The 16959-nt window shown below is 46.0% G+C and overlaps 1 protein-coding gene, 1 non-coding gene and 1 pseudogene across 4 annotated transcripts; 2 read left to right on the top strand and 1 right to left on the bottom strand.

Moving 5' to 3' along the window:
• Positions 1-90: 90 nt before the first annotated feature.
• On the top strand, positions 91-16914 carry IL27RA (interleukin 27 receptor subunit alpha). Of its 3 annotated transcripts, XM_016162158.2 has the most exons (14): positions 96-288; positions 724-841; positions 3361-3518; positions 3607-3764; positions 9003-9162; positions 9260-9333; positions 11351-11534; positions 11632-11820; positions 13137-13238; positions 13311-13469; positions 15219-15344; positions 15727-15820; positions 15991-16084; positions 16206-16914. In XM_016162158.2, exons 1-14 carry the CDS (start codon positions 189-191, stop codon positions 16407-16409), a joined length of 1920 nt encoding a protein of 639 aa, XP_016017644.2. In that variant the 5' UTR covers positions 96-188; the 3' UTR covers positions 16410-16914. The 3 variants fall into 3 exon arrangements, with proteins under 3 accessions (XP_016017645.2, XP_016017644.2, XP_016017646.2); XM_016162159.2 differs by lacking the exon at positions 15219-15344 and having other exon boundaries at positions 91-288; XM_016162160.2 differs by lacking the exons at positions 96-288; positions 3361-3518 and having other exon boundaries at positions 733-841.
• Positions 7953-8088, top strand: LOC118612515. The gene has a single exon (XR_004955045.1). It is a non-coding gene; the product is annotated as a small nucleolar RNA SNORA42/SNORA80 family (small nucleolar RNA).
• Positions 14184-14302, bottom strand: LOC118612645 (annotated as a pseudogene).
• Positions 16915-16959: the final 45 nt, after the last annotated feature.

The raw sequence follows: 16959 nt of genomic DNA, 5'->3' as shown, positions 1-16959 counted from the left end.
ACTCCCCCTTCCCCGGGGACTTTCCGTCGCGGGGAAGGGGCGGGGACCCAGGCGCTAGGTGCGGAGGCGGCTGGGAGGGGTGACTCGGCTTCCCGTCGCTGCTTGGGTGCTGAAATCCGAGAGCAAGGCGCGCGGCGCGGCCGCCCGGGCGGGGCAGGGCCAGGCCGGACAGGGGGTGCTGGGGCGCCATGCGGGAGACCCGGGCCGCCCCCTGCCGGCCCTGGCCAAGGCCCAAGCTGGCGCTGCTGCCTCTCCTGGTTCTGCTGTTCCACGGGACACGTCCTCAGGGTAAGTTCTGGGGCTAACTTGTGTCCGGCGCTCTACCGCGCGCTCACGCTTAAAACGCAAATCCTCCAGAGCGAACCCAAGTTCGAGGAATGAATAACAGAGGTCCAGATGCCATTCTGCTCCTCCCGAGGCAGGGATAGAGCGAAGAAAGCAATGGGAAATGTGCAGCAAAGGATGGAAGCCAGAATTGCGGGGACGGGTGGGAGCGGGGGTTCTTGGGGTGGTAACAGGATGTGGCTGCCAGAGGGAAGGGAGGAGTTATGTCTAAAGCCTGGGTAGGGGTGCCCAGCGTCCCCTTCCTACTGTTCACTTCCGTAAGGGACCCCGATCTCCCTACAAGACTGTGAAGAGTTGGGGTAGATTCAGGTTCTGGGCTGTGCAGGCAGCTGGGAGAATTGACCCCCTTCCCTGGGACCCTTCCGCCTCCCTCTCCAGGCAGCCCTGGGCCCCTGCAGTGCTATGGAGTTGGACCCTTGGGCGACTTGAACTGCTCGTGGGAGCCTGTTAGGGACCTGGGAGCACCCTCCACGCTGCATCTTCAGAGCCTGAAGTAGTGAGTACAATGGGATGGCTTCGGAAAACAGGCTTTGGAGGGGTGGCCACTCATGTCCAGCCTTTGCTGGTGGAGAGGTCCCAAGAGTCCTGCCCCCAGTCCTTCTCCAACTCTCAAGCCCTTGGATAATTCCATGTTAGCGTCTTCCTTACTGCCTGACCCTGGACCAGTCAGTCCCTTTCCCTTTCTGAGACTCCTTTGCTCCTCTATCAAATGGTGGTAAGAAATAAAACCTGCCTCCCAGTGTTGATTCTGAGGATCTAACGAGTGAGGCACTTTGCAAAGAGAAAATGCTTAATAATTAGGAACTGTTTTTATTGCTGTGTGGCCTTAGGCAAGTAGCTTAACCACTCTGTGCATATGAAAAGATTATTCAGTCTGGTGCTGGAGATCCAGCAGTGAAATAGACAGACTGGCCGTCGTGGGTCCACAGTCCAACGGGCAACTGGTGTTCCTTCATGACGAATCATACCTGGAAACTCAAATTAATTTAAAATTTGGCTGATAAGAAGTAATAAAGTTCATTGAAAGGTGGGAACCAGGGTGGGGTACTGGCTTTTTTATTTTAATAGTGGTAAAGTACAGATAAAATTTGCCATTTTTTTTCTCATTTTTAAGTGTGCAGGTCAATGGCATTAAGTACATTCACAATGGTGTGCAACCATCACCAGAGGGGGGCCTAGTTTTAATTGGTAGAGAGTGGGGGAGTCAGAGAAGGTTCCCCTTTTCGCTAATGAGGTAAAATTCACATACCATAAAATTCACCATTTAAAAATGGCTTTAGCATGTTCACAATGTCGTGCAACCACTATCTCTATCTAGTTCCAAAACATTTCCACCACCCCACAAGGAAGTTCTGTCCCCGTTAGCAGTCACTCCCCAATCCTCCTCCCCCAGCTCCTGGCACTCACCAATCCTGCTTTCTGTCTCTATGGCTTTGCCTGTTTTAGACATTTTATATCATTGGAATCATACACAGTGTGCCTTTTGTGTCTGCCTCCTTTGTCTAAGCGTAATTTTCATCCGTGTTGTAGCACGTATCAGAACTTCATTCTTCTTTATAGTTGAGTGATATTCCGTTGTTCGTCCATCCCTCCTTTGTTGGACATTTCGGTTGTTTCCACATTTTGGCGATTGTGACTAGGGCTGCTATGAACGTATGTGTACAGGGTGTTAAGTCCTCGTTTCCATTTCTCTTGTGTAGATGCCTAGGAATGGAATTGCTGGGTCTTATGGCAATTCTGTGTTTAACTTTTTGAGGAACTGCCAAATTTCCCAGCAGCTCCATTCTTTTACCTTCCCACTGGCAATGTATGAGGGCTCTAATTTCTCAGCATCTTCACTAATACCTGTATTTTTGTTGTTATTGTTGTTGTTGTTTTATGAAGGCCTTGTTGAGAACCTTTGAAATCCAATCCTTGGGAACTTCCTCAGCAACTCTGTCTCTCACCCACATCTGATCCACCAACAAGCCTTGCCAACCCCACCTTCATTGTTATCCAGAATCTGGCACTCCCCACTTCCTCAGCACCCACTCTGGTCTGGACGGTGCAGTCACCTCCATCCTGGGCTCTGTTTCTGACCCATAACCTCACAGTGTCTTCTCCACAGCATCCAGAAGGCACCTGTGAACATCTGAGTCGGGGCACATCGTTCCTCAGCTCACAGCCCTGTAGGGCTCTTACCTTACCCAGGGGAAAAGCCAGTCCTCCCAGTGACCCATTACAACCCATCACCTCCCTGCCCTCACCTCCTCCCACTCTCCCCCTCACTCATTCCACTCCAGACACACAGGCCCCCTCTTCCTCACCCTTCCTCAAACACAGGTAGTTGACTCTAGGGTCATGGCTCGTCTGTTCCTAAAATGCTCTTCCCCCGGTACTGCATGGTTCCACCCACACATCCTTCAGGCCTCTATTCCAATGTCTCCTCGCCTGAGAGATCTTCCCTGACCACCCTCCCTGAAATAGCACAGTCACTCCTCACTCCATTATCACACTGCATACTCTTTACCCTGCTTGATTGTTCTTTGTATAGTTTATAGCTCCATCAGTTACATATTTATGTTTCTCATCTGCCTCCCCCACTAGAACATCAGCTCCAGAGAGCTGGTTCTTGCCTGCTTTGGTCATAGTCCTATTCTTAGTTTCTACAACTGGGCCTAGCACAATATATATTTGCTGACTGAATAGTTGCATAGATGTATAATTGTGTGTATATAGTAGGCACTCAATAATAACCAATGCTCATATAACATATATTGTGCACTCAACAGTGTGCTAAATTTGTTCCATTGATGATCTCATTGATTCTCCTCCCCTATTGAGCCCTTTCGGCAGTACTTTTATTGCCCTAGTTTTGTAGAAGAGGAAACAGGCACAGAGAAGCTAAGTTGCTTGCTCAAGGTCACACAACTCTAAAATAGCAAAGCTGAGATCTGAACCCTGGCAGAGCAGCTGATATGCCTTGGGCCCAATCCTATGTACACAGTCCTCCAATCCCCACATCTCTCCTCACAGTCATTCCAACAGAACCTGGACTGTGGAAGTGCCCAATGGGCAGAGCTGGGTGACCATCCCACGGGAACAGTTAACCACATCTGATGAACTCCTTGTCTGGGGCACCAAAGCAGGCCGGCCTCTCTGGACCCCAGTCTTCGTGAACCTGGAGACCCAAAGTAACAGGCAGGAGGGGGGTGGTGCTATGTTGGGGATGGGTGGTCCTGGAGGACCCAACTCAATGCACCCTGGCCTCCTATTCCTCAGTGAAGCCGGAAGCCCCCCGACTGGACCCTGATGTGGACTTTTCAGAGGATGATCCCCTAGAAGCTATTGTCCAATGGTCCCCACCTGGGTGGCCACACCATAAAGTTCTGGTCTGCCAGTTTCGCTACCGAAGATGTCAGGAGATGGCCTGGACCCTGGTGAGTGTCAGGGGTCCCGCAGCCCTATTCCAGGCATCATCCCCAAAGCAGAGACCCAGCCTAGAGTGCATTCCTCACTTGTCCCTGGGGTCTGTCTGCATCCTACATAAAAGGTCTGTATACATATTCTTCAACTAAAAATTGTCCCCACCAAATCTATAAATTCCATGCAGTCCCAATCCAAATTCCACTTGGAATTTTTTAAAATAATTTTTTAATTTTTCAATTACAGCAACCATACATTATTATATCAGTTTCAGGTGTACAATGTAGTGATTAGGCATTTATATAACTTATATGAAGTGATCACCTTGATAAATCTAGTATATATCTGACACCATACGTAGTTATTATAATATCGACTTATGCTATACTTTACATCCCCATGACTCTTTTGTAACTACCAATTTATACTTCTTAATCCCTTCCCCTTTTACACCAGCCCCCCCCCCACTCAACTCCCTCCCATCTGGCAAACATCAAAATATTCTCTATATCTATGAATTTGTTTCTGTTTTATTTTATTTTTTAGATTCTACACATAAGTGAAATCATATGGCATTTGACTTTCTCTGTCTTAGCACAGTACCCTCTAGGTCCATTCATGTTGTTGTGGCTGGCACAGTTTCATTCTATTTTTATGGCTGAGTAATATCCCACTGTATATGTATACCACCTCTTCTTTATCCATTTCCACTGATAGATACCCAGGTTGCCTCCATAACTTGGCTCTTGTAAATAATACTGTACTGAACACAAGGATTCACACATCCCTTTGAAGTAATGTTTTGGGTTTCTTCAGATAAATACCCAAAAGTGAGATTACTGGTCTTTCTTTGTCTCTTGTTCTAGTCTTTGTTTTAAAGTCTACTTTGTCTGATATAAATATTGCCACCTCAGCCTTTTTATCTTCATTTCTGTTTTCATTAAATATCTTTTTCCATCTTCTCATGCACAGTCTGTGTGTGTCTTTTGATCCGAAGTGTCTCTTGTGGGCAACATATTTAAGGGTCTTGTTTTCTTATCCTGTCAACCATCCTATCTTTTATTTTTTATATCCTGTCTTTTGATTGGAGCATTTAGTCCACTTATATTTAAAGTAGTTGTTGATCAGCCATGCCACCCTGAACAAACATGATCCCATCTAATCTTGGAAGCTAAGCAGGGTCAGGCCTGGTTAGTACTTGGATGGGAGACCACCTAGGAAGACTTGGTGCCGTAGGCAAAAAAAATCAAATAAATAAATAAATAAATAAGGAAAAAATAAAGATAAAAATAAATAAAGTAGTTGTTGATAGATGTGTAGTTATTGCCATTTTAGTATTCACATTTTTTGTCTTTTTAAAAAATTCTTCTTAAAGAAGTTTCTCTAATATTTCTTGTAATACTGGTTTGGTATTGATGAACTTCTTTAGCTTTTTCTTATCTGGTAAGCTCTTTATCTATCCTTTGATTCTAAATGATAGCTTTGTTGGGTAGAGTAATCTTGATTGTAGGTCCTTTCTTTTTCATCACTTCAAATATTTCTTGCCAATCCATCCCTTCTGGCCTGCAAAGTTTCTGTTAAGAAATCAGCTGACAGTCTTATGGGAGCTCTCTTGTAAGTAACTAACTGCTTTCTTTTTGCTGCTTTTAAGATTCTCTCTTTATCTTTAACTTTTTGTGTCTTGGTGTGCACCTCTTTGGATGCGTCTTGTTTGGTACTCTATAGGCTTCCTGGACTTGTATATCTAGTTCCTTCACCAGGTTAGGGAAGTTTCCTATCATTATTTCTTCAAATAGGTTTTCAATTCCTTGCTCACTTTCTCCTCCTCCTGGTACCCCTGTGATGTGCTGTTGGTATGCTTGAAGTCATCCTAGAGGCCCCTTAAACTATCCTCATTTTTTTGCATTTTTTTTTTATTGCTGTTCTGACTGGCAGTTTTCTGCTACCTTATCTTCTAAATTGTTGATTCGATCCCCTGCTTCATCTAATCTACTGTTGAGTCCCTCTAATGTATTCTTCCTTTTAGTTATTGTATTATTCATTTATGACTGGTTCTTTTTTATGTTCTCTATCTCTTTGTTAAAGATCATCTGCTTTTGCCCTAAGTTCATTGAGCAGCCTTATAATCAGTGTTTTGAACTCTGCGTCAGGTAGATTGCTTGTCTCCATTTTGTTTAGTTCTTTTTCTGGCACTTTAGTCTGTTCTTCCATTTGGGATGTGTTTCTTTGTCTCTCCATTTTGGCTACCTCCCTGTGTTTGTTTCTATATTATTAGGTAGTGCTTCTATGTCTCCTGGTCTTAGGAGAGTGGCCTTATATAGTAGCTGTCCTGTGGGGCCCAAAGCACAGTCTTCCCTAGTTACCTGAGCCAGGTGCTCCAGGGGTGTCCCTGTATGGCTTGTGAGTGCTTTCCTGTCATAGTTGAGCCTTGGCTGCTGTTTCCACATCCATGGGAGGGATTGACCCACTGGCTGTGAGGTTATGAGGAATGGCCTGAGAGGGGCTGACCCTACAGAGCATGATTCATTTTAGCAGGTCTCTGGTGCCTTCCAAATTTGCCCTTTAGGTGTGTCATTCTTGGTGCAGCCCTAGATGGTGCTCTGGCTCAGTCAGAAGCCAGCCACTTGGCATGCTGGCCCTGGGTCCTCCTGGTAGAGGCTCTAAAGTGGGCCAAGTTTAGCTGCAGCCTGTGCCCTCCTGGGGCTATCAGGCAATCAAGATTCGCCATGCAATCCATATATGGCCACCACCTGGGCTGGGCTTAAAGTTGCCTTGAGAGGCCAGGCTGTGAACTGAGGCTGGCTCATGCTAGTGCCAGGCTTGGGCTGCTCAGCAAGAGGTATGGGTCAGGCCAAGGCCAGATGCTACTTGCTTGGAGTTTGTGAACCTTTGAGAAATTTTAAGAGAGTCCACAGCATGAGTCAAAACAGGCATTTGGTATGGAAAAGCCACTGGAAGTGGTTTGGGTGGATCTACAAGTTGGAAGGGGAAGGGTCTCTAGAAATCACCACGGTAGGGTGAACGGTGTTAGTCAGGCTGATGGAGACTCAGATATGGCAGCCACCTGCATCTGCACATGAGTGAGGAGAAGGCTCAACAGACAGTGGATTCTGCCAGCACTTCTGTCTGGGAGAGAGCTGCCTCTCCAACCCTCACCCTGAGGCCAGACAATTCAGTTTCTTCTCATGCTTTTCTGGGACAATCCTGTTGCTTTTAGAATTGCCGCCCTATCATGAAGCTCAGAGCAAGTAAGTATCAATGAGTAAGTCTGAGCGCAGGCCCCTTTACTCTTTTCCAGCTTAGAAAAAAAAAGTGCGGCTTGCTGCCAACATTTAACATCACATGCAGGAATGAGACGTTTTCTAGGATTTGACATTTTCAGTGATTGAGTATTACTGTACTTTGTAAATCGAAATACCACTACTAAAAACGTAATGCTATAAATAGAATTATGTCATTTGTTTTCAAAGACTATGGATGTGAAAATAATAATAAAAGCAAGCTATTTCGTGGCAAACTTTGGGATAAGGTTAGGACTATAATCTGTGATTTATCTTGGGATAACTGCTGTAGCCACAAGTGCTGCCAGCGAGTATTCTTAGGGCAAACAGAAGTGGGTTAAGAGGAATGTCTGTGACTTCAGCCACCCTCCATCTCACTCAGCCAAAAACTCTGCTGGTTTTTACAACCAGAATTTTTGGGGACTTCTCTCCCTGGCATTGGAACCCTGGGCTGGGGAGCCTGGTATGGGGCCGGGACACCTTGCTCTTCTGAGGACCTCTGGAGCTGAGATATCCCTCCACCACCACACCTAGGTGTGGGAACACCCTATTTTCTGTCTCCGCCCCTCCTACCAGTCTCAAGGTGGCCTCTTCTCTATGTCCCCAGTTGTAGAACTTCTGTTCAGCTAGAAACAGGTGATTCTCAATATACTTGTTCTGTAGTTTAGTTGTAATTTCGATGTGGTTGTGAGAGGAGGTGAGCATAGTGTTTACCTGTTCTGCTACCTTGACTGAAACTCTCCATTTGGAATTTTTGAGAAATAACAAACTTACTGTAACATTTTTTTGTGAATGAATAAAAGTCTTCAAAGAGCTTACGTTAACCTTAAAATAAGAATAACAGCACTCAGAGAGCTTCATTTTATCAATGAGGACCAGGGCCTGGTTCTCAGTACTAACACTCAAAAAGAATTAATACAGGCATGGTAATGGATTTTTGGTGGGCCCTTCTCTGTGGGTCTCTCATAGTGGATCCATGCCAGAGCAACCTATGGCCGTGAACCATTGCCTAGTTCCTTACCTGTGGGCTATGAGCACTGAAGGGGGCTGTACAGTGTGAAAAAAAAAGGAATTAATAAAAGCAGCTGACATTTCTGAGACCGGCCATGCACCAGGTTCTAGGCTAAACAATCACCAGGGATTATTTTGATGAGTGCCTTCCCATGACGTCTCTACATAGCAGATGCTTTAAAGATCTCTATTTTAAAGTTGGGGAAGTTGAACCTCAGAGACTATGGATGTGAAAATAATAACTTTCCCAAGCTCACACAAAAAGAAAGTGGACCACAACCCCAGGGTAATAGGAACCCAGAAGGAGGTGGGGGACCTGCCCACGCACTCTAAGAGCACACCCTGGAAATTGCATATATCATTTCCATTCATATCTCATTGGTCAGAATATAGTTACATGGTCTCATCTCACTGCAAAGGAGGCTGGGAAATGTAGTCTTCATTCTTCATAGCCATGCTCCCAGCTGATACTCAGAGGTTCTATTTCCAAAGGAAGAAGGAGAGAATGGATATTGGGGATTACTAAGTGTCTTAGCCACAGCATTTGATGCAAAATACCACAATATGGAGCAGAGTTGTTGTCATTGTGATTATCCATGCAATTCAGAGCAATGCTGAGATGCAGACTTTGGAATATGAGTGCCTGGGTATAAATCTCAGCTCCAGCATTCACCAGCTCTGTGACCTTGGGAAAGTCACTTCCTCTCCCTGGACCTGTTTTCCTCATCTGAAAAATGAGGATAATACTAGCATTTGTCACCTACTATACCTGGCACAGAGGGTGGCCAGCTTGTTTCTTTTTACTTTGAATTGTTTCAATTTTAAAAACAAGAGTCCCATATCCTGAGAAACCCCTCAGTCCTGGGCAAAGCAGGACAGTTGGCCACCCTGCTGACATATAAGGTCAAGTACTGTGGACTCAGCCTTTGGCTTCATTGCTCTCTCCTGTCTCTCCCACAGCTGGAACCAGAACTGGAGTCTAAACCCCTGAACCCTGTTGAAATCCAGGGCCTGGAGCTAGCCACTGGTTACGAAGTGTCTGGCCGCTGCCGAATGGAGGAAGAAGAGGATCTGTGGGGCGAGTGGAGCCCCATTCTATCCTTCCAGACACTGCCTTCTGGTAAGGATCTCCTGATTTATCCCTGCACCTTCATCCCCCTCCTGGAAGTCTGTCTAGTCATGCCTCTTATTTGTGTCCTTTTCCTCATGCTTGCCAGCTCCAAAAGATGTATGGATATCAGGGAACCCCTGTGGGACCCAAGGTGGACAGAAATCCCTGCTTCTGTGGAAGGTGAGCTGTGGATACCAGTTATATTTCTCTGCACGTGTCAGGAAACCCCCAAATAACAATGATATAAACAAAACAGAGGTTATGTGTGGCCCTCTTGAGATTGTTTCAAGGCTTAAAGGAGGGGAATGCTCAGAGACGTCCTGGCACAGGGCTGGGCACACAGCAAGCCTCCGTGAATGTCAGCTACTTCTGTGAGATCTGAGCTGAGACATGAAGATGGATGCAGGTGTTGCAGGCAGGGGGGACAGCAGGTGCAAAGGTTTAGGAGCAAGACTAGGCTCAGCTCCACAAAATATAGCACAGTATGCTGAGGGCTCAGACGCTAATATCAAAAGGACTTTATGAGATGACAGATAAGGGTGTAACAGTCCTCATCAATCCAAATCTGTTGACTACCTACTGTGTTCCAGGAATTGCTAGACACTGGCTCACAGAAACATTCATCAAGGAACGAAGCAATACCTTCTTGAGCCACACAACCTAACATCATTGATTTTAATCATTACACAACATTTATGGAGCTCTTACTATGTGCCAGGTCCTAGCCTACACATTTATTTATATAAACTAACCTTACAGATGAGAAAAAATGAGACAGAGAGGTTGCCCTGAACGACACAACTAGTAAGTGGCAGAGCTGAGATTCACTGGCTTTCAAATAGCAATACTAGCCTCAGTGCCTCTATTACATAACACATACTTTGTAATACCCTTTTACTATACCGAAATTAAATACCTAGATAATATAACCCATGTATATACATACTTTAAAAATATATAATATAATGTTCTAATAGTAACAGTCAATAGGAAATAAAGGGGAAATATGGTTCTATGTAAGGGCAAAAAAAGTTTGTTCACCAGGATGATTCAAGAGTACTAAATCTGTATGTACCTAATAACATGACTTTAAAATGTATAAAGCAAAAATTGACAGAACTACAAAGAGAAATATATGAAACCACAACTGTTGTGGGAGATTTTAATACTCCACTCTCAATAATTTCATAGTAAACAGATGTAAAACAAGTCAAGATCTAGAATATCTGAACATGTGATTAACAAACTACCCAATGGACTAATGAACTCACATAAGAAACATCAGAACATGCATTCTATCTACACACAAACAGAACATTTACCAAAGTCAACCACATGCCAGGCCACAGAACTAGTTTTTAGGAACTTCAAAGGAGTGAGTGGCAGGGCATATTAAAACATTCTCTGATCAAAACACAGATTGTGCTAGGAACTGATGATTAAAACTACCTAGAAAGTCCTCATATGTTCTGAATATTTATTCAGTGAATATTAAAACTAGATCCCCAAATCATTTTCTTTTGTTCTAGGATCAATTAAAATAATTAGACAGGTTTTTCATCTTCAAAAGTTTTCAGTGTGGATGACATTCAAAAATCATAAGGGTCATGGAACAGTTTTTTGTTTCTAGGACAATGTCATATCCCTGACTCTTGCCCATCAAATACCAATCATCAAAGCAACCAAAAATTCCCGCCGATCTTCCCAAATATCCCAAAGAGGATATCATCCTCTTTGCTACATGTAACTATTTCTCTATACAACGGTGGGAATTCCAAAATCCCTAAGAATGACACAGGACACAGACTAGGGTGAGGCATGTAAGGCAGGGCTGTACATGATGTGCAGGAAATCATGCCTTTACCTAAAGTCTTTATATTTTGTTTGTTGTGGGCTTTTTCGCATTAAGTGTAATCGATTAAGATATAATTTATCTTGATTACTGGGTGTTTGGTATCCTTCCCCTTAAATTTTGCACCCAAGGTGGGCGCCTCACTTGTCTGACCCTAGTCCAGGCCCTGGAACTATATTCTAATTCCACCTCTGCTGCTGAGCCCCTCTGAGACTTAATTTCCTCGTCTGTAAAGTGGAGCCAACAAAAATATTTCACCAACTTGTTTGTCAAGTGACCTCACCGAGACACACAAAGGTTCTGTCTAATGGGAGATATTAACCCCATTTTCCCCTCCTCCTTCAGGCCCCGGGGCATTGCGTGCAACTGAGCTATAGAGTCTGGTTCCAGGTTAAAGGTCAGGAGCTGATTCTGGAGGAGACTCCCTGCTGTAGTTCCTCCATCCCCACCCAGGTGGAGTGGGCTGCCGTGTCTGCTGTCAATGCCACAAGCTGGGATCCTCTCACCAACCTTTCTTTGGTCTGCTTGGGTAAGAGGCTATGAACTTCCTCCACTTAGAGCCCTGGAAGTGCTCAGGAGGGGAGATCTCGAATGGGCAGCTGAAACTTCTCCTCCCTGCCCTCTAGGTCCAGGCTCTGCCCCCCATGGCGTGGTGGTCAGCAGCATTGCTGGGAGCACAGAGCTGCTGGTGACTTGGCAACAAGGGTCCGGGGAGCCACAGGAGCACGTAGTGGACTGGGCTCAAGACGGGGACCCCCCGGAGGACCTCAATTGGGTCCGACTTCCCCCTGGGAAGCTCAGTGCTCTGTTGCCAGGTGAGGCCCTGGTATACCTGGGTTCCCATCCCAGATGTTGGAGAGCAGGCCGATGAGTGGGTTTTCAGGAGAGTGTGTTTTGCTTAAAATATCATTAATTCATTGACTACCCACTGTGTTCTAGCCCCTGTAGTGATAGCAGCTGATATCTATTGGCATTTACCATAGCATGAAATAATTGAAGCTTCTTTCTGCTATTATCATGCTTAATTTACAGATGAAGAGAAAGGCCCAGGGCCTTGCCAAGGCCACACAGCGAGTAGGTGATAGAACCAGGATTTAAATGACACAGTCAGGCTCCTAAAGCCAGTCCCTAAGCCATCAATCCACTCTCCCTCCGCAACATCCCTCCCCTCATCGAGCCAACATTGTGGTGGGGCAGGTGGCCAATGAAACAAAAACAAGGGTACCTGTAATGTAACTGGGGCAAAATAAATCAGGGTAAGGGTCAGGAGGGAGAGTAGCTATTTTAGAAAGAAAGGTTGGAAAGGCCTCTCTGGGAAAGTACCATTTGAGCTAAGGCCTAATGGAGGTGAGAAAAGGAGCCATGAGGATGTCTGAGGGAAAAAGCAAGAAGAAACACACAGTCCAAAGTCCCTGAGGCAAGAATGTGCCTCATGCTTAGAGGCCCCAAGGAGGCCAGTGTAGCTGGAGTGGAATGAGTGAGGAGGAGAGTTGGAGGAGGTGAGCGCAGCGAGGTAACGAGACAGAGCAGAGCGTGCATGGCCTTGTGGGCTATAGGAGTGGGGGTCGAGGGGGCGGGGTGACTGGCTTTTGTCGGAATAAAATGGGAGCCACAAAAGATTCTGAACAGAGGCGGCACGTGCCCTGACTCAGGTGCTCACAGGCGCCCTCTGGCTGCTGTGTGCGGGGAAACAGGCTGTGTTAGAGAGGCGTGGTGGCGGGGCTGAGAGAAGGAACTGTGCTGCTGGTTCAGGCGGGAGATGATGAGGTCTGGATCCAGCTGGAAACGAGGAGGAAAGAGAAGTAGGCAGGTTCTGACTGGGGAGTCTTGAAACAGAATTTTTGGGACCCATTCGATATGTTTGCATCAGCGGTGCTTATCCAAGTGGAGTTGCCCAGGGGACTGTCAAATGCTCAGGTCTGGAGCCCAGCAATGAGTCCTGGACTGGAGCTTGACACTGAAGAGTCTTTCCTTGGGGTAAAGAACTTGGGAGCGCAGATAAGTGACTTATACCCAGATCTTGATTTCAGTGTGTCCTTCTATGGACCCAAATGAGGGCTCCTACCACATAGGCAATGAATAAGGGAGTGAAAGCAAACTCTTAACCGGTTTTTGCCCCTCCCCTTCCCAGGGAATTTCGAAGGAGGGGTCCCCTACCGAATCACAGTGACGGCAGTGTCTCCTGGGGGCTTGTACTCTTCTCCCTCAGTCTGGAGGTTCAGAGAGGAACTAGGTAAGCCATGATGCTGGAGGAATGCGGGTCCTGGAAGCCTGGCAGACCTTGACCCACTGGCTTTCTCCCCAGCACCTTTGGCAGGGCCAGTGCTTTGGCGACTCCAGGATGCCCCCCCAGGGACTCCTGCCATAGCGTGGGGAGTAGTCCCAAGGCACCAACTTCGGGGCCATCTCACCCACTACACCTTGTGTGCCCAGAGTGGGACCAGGCCTTCTGTCTGCATGAATGGTAAGCTTTCCTGCCCCTGCTCCCAGCACCAACAAGATCCACCCATCAGTCTACCTCACAGGTTATCCTTAGATGGGCTCCTTTGGTTCTCTCTCAACCCCTGGGAAAACAACTGATGTCATCAATTCCCTAGTGGACAATAACCCTGGTGGCTATCAATGTAATGGACTGTCATTTGACCATTAAAAATGAACGCTCCAATCTATATTTATTGACATTGGAAGATGCCTGTCATATTTTATGAGATGAAAAAGATAAAAGGACTCAAAACTCTATGGGCTGGTCCCATTTTTGTAAAATAAACCCAGAAATGAGCAACATGTAGGCAGAAATATGAAAATAAATTCTCCTCAGTGTCAGTAGGATTGCAGGATTATGTATAATTTTTCATTCTTTTTCATACCTTTGGGTATAGGCTAAATTTTAACTCTGAGCACAAATTCCTTTTAAAAAATCTTTATTACCCTTTTTTTCTAATTACAAAAATTATCTCTGCTTGTTATGAAAGCTGACACACTAAAGGACTACTGACAGCACAGCTTCTAGATTCTTCCATGTGTATGTTAAAATAGATAGGAGTTGTGTGTTTCTGAAGATTTTAAATTTTTATTATAGAAAATATCAAGCACATACAAAAGTAAGGAGAATATAACCTTGCGTGTCCACCACCCAGCTTCAACAATTACCAGCATTTTGCCAATCTTTTTTTTTACACTCCTACAGCACCTGGTCTTCCTAGGTGGTCTCCCATACAAGTACTAACCAGGCCTGACCCTGCTTAGCTTCTGAGAGCAGACAAGATCCGGCACGTTCAGGGTGGCATGGCCATAGACACCAATCTTGTTTCAGTTTATCCTCCATGCTTTTTTTTCCCTAGAGCCTTAGGTATCATTTCACCCCTAAATACATTAGTGTTTCACATTTGTCTCTAGTTGATAAAGCCTACTTTTTAATATAATCACTTTGCTATGATTGTACCTTGCAAACATCTATATATAGACCATTAGGCTTAAAATTATATATAATATTAGCTATATATATGTGTGTATTATTATTTAAAGTGGACCATGTTATAGACTATAGTTTGGCTCATGAATTGTATGGCTGTGATGTTTTGCAACATTTTTTCACCTGATGACTTAGCTTGGACATCTTTCTTCGTCAATATATCCTGATCCATGTTAATATCTCCTCTAATTCTATAACAAACCAAAAAGCTACTTCCTCTTTCGGCTTAAAAACAAACAAAAAAAAGAGTGATTCAGTAAAAAAGTAAACAAAAATAATTCTGGAAGGTCCAAATGTCTTTCCTCGGCCTAGGGAGTCTCCCCTACATTGGGTTCTGTGCAGGTGAGGGATGTGATGCTCATTTATTTTGCTAATTCAAATCTTTATCATTTTGGAGTACTTTCTATGTGCCAGGCTGATCCAGGTGCTGGGAAAACAGCCCTCATGGGGCTAACTTTCTAATGGAGGATAGGCGCACATAGACAAAGTAAATAATATCTAAGTATGTCATATGATAATAAGTACTATGTAGAGAATAAAGCAGGCAAGATGTGTGGTGAAGGAGGTGTGCTTTTATATGTAATGGATTGAGGGAAAGCCTCCTTGAGGTGACATTTGTGTGAAGACCTGAAGGAGATATGTGCATATCTGGGAAAGTGTCACAGATGGAGAGAAAGCACATGCAAATACCCTGAGGTAGGACCTGACTGCCTTCCCAGTCTCTCTGGTTATGTCCTTCAGTGAGTGGAAACACCCAGACTATCACCCTGCCCAACCTTCCCTGGGGTCCCTGTGAGTTATGGATGACAGCGTCCACCATCGCAGGACAGGGGCCACCTGGTCCTAGCCTCCGGCTTCATCTACCAGGTAGCGGGGCTGGGGCGACACTACCATAGGAGGGGGCCTGCTCCATTTGAAGGGTGGAATGATTCTTTGAGCTTCAGTGAATGGGCAACTTTTTCACTTGGGGAGGGTGATTATTGATGATATATTTTGATTCTGCTAAATACTGCCGTGGATTATCAGGCCATGTGTGTCTCTGACCCTTTCACCCACCCTTGACTTCTCACCCACTGCAGCTCTATTCATAAGCCCCACTCCCACCCCAAAACTTCCCCCACCGTAGCCCCTACCCATTCATAAGCCCTGCCCTTTTATCCACCGCCTTCACCCAAGTCCCACCCACCAGTGAGCCTGACCTGACCCCTTCCTCCTCATGTCCAACTATTCTTCCATCCCTTTCCCTCAGATAACACCTTGAAGTTGAAAATTCTGCCAGGTGTCATCTGCCTGTGGGTCCTGCTCCTGATAGGCTGTGGTGTGAGACTAGCCACCCCTGGCAGGTGAGGCTGTCAGACACATAGGTCTCTGCCCAGGTGGGGAGGGCAGCTGGTCATTAGCTGAGCGTCTGGGATGAGGGGACACCCCAGGGCTCTGTGACATTCCTGGACCCTGCAACCTGGGCATGGATATCTGGCCACCTGGATTCCCTTTCCTCTTACCTACTTGCCAGGTGCCTCAACCTGTGGCACAAGGTACTGCCCCGCTGGGTCTGGGAGAAGGTCCCCGATCCTGCCAACAGCAATTCCAGCCAGCCACACATGGAGGTGAGCAAGAATGGGTTGTCAGGAACCTCCAGGGAGGTGGGGGATGCTGGGACCATGGGGAGTAGGTGGGAGCAGTGTGGGGGAGACTGGAGGCTAGAATCTCAGCCTCTTCTCTTCCCAGGAGGTGCCCCAAGCCCAGCCTCCCAGAGACTTGCCCATCCTGGAAGTAGAGGACACAGAGCCGCTACAGGTTATGGAGCCTCCCCAGGCTTCTTCCCAACTTGACTCTGGGTATGAGAAACACTTCCTGCCCACGCCTGAGGAGCTGGGCCTTTTGGGCCCCCCACCTAGGTCCCATTTCTGGCCTGAACCGACCTCAGCCTAGGAAAAGGGTGCTCATTTTGACAGCTGAAGACACTGCAGGTTAGAAAGACTAAGCCTCTTGCCTGAGGACACCCAGCCAAGAAGAGCTGAGATTGAAGGACCCTACAGAGAAGGGCCTGGCCATATAGGGAATATATGGATGGATGAGGGAGCAAAGGAAAATATACAAAATCCAGAGTAGCAGCCGCCTTCCCAAATCTGTCCTGCTGCTGTAACAGCATAATAGTTAGGTGGACTCCCAGCCTCCCTTGCTGCTAGGTGTGGCCATGCACAGAGTTCTTCCTAATGGAACATGAGAGGTGACATGTACCAAAGCTGGACTGGTTGGGGCTCCTCCATATTCTCTTCCCTTCCTGTGAGCTGGAACATCGAGTGATCCAGCTTCAGCCAGACCCAAGAGGAGAGTGCGGTCAAGAAATGGAAAGGAACCTGAATCCCTGAGTGACTACATGGATCAGATTCTCCCCCTACCCCAGAGAAATAAACTTATTTTTATAGTTACTGTAGTTTGAGGTCTTTTGTTATAGCAGCTAAACCTATATGTTTCCTGA

This window comes from Rousettus aegyptiacus, unplaced genomic scaffold (assembly GCF_014176215.1).
Source record: "Rousettus aegyptiacus isolate mRouAeg1 unplaced genomic scaffold, mRouAeg1.p scaffold_m13_p_16, whole genome shotgun sequence".
Taxonomy (NCBI): Eukaryota; Metazoa; Chordata; class Mammalia; order Chiroptera; family Pteropodidae; genus Rousettus; species Rousettus aegyptiacus.
Note: the sequence above shows the minus strand (reverse complement) of the source record. Positions and strands in the feature narration are given on the sequence as shown.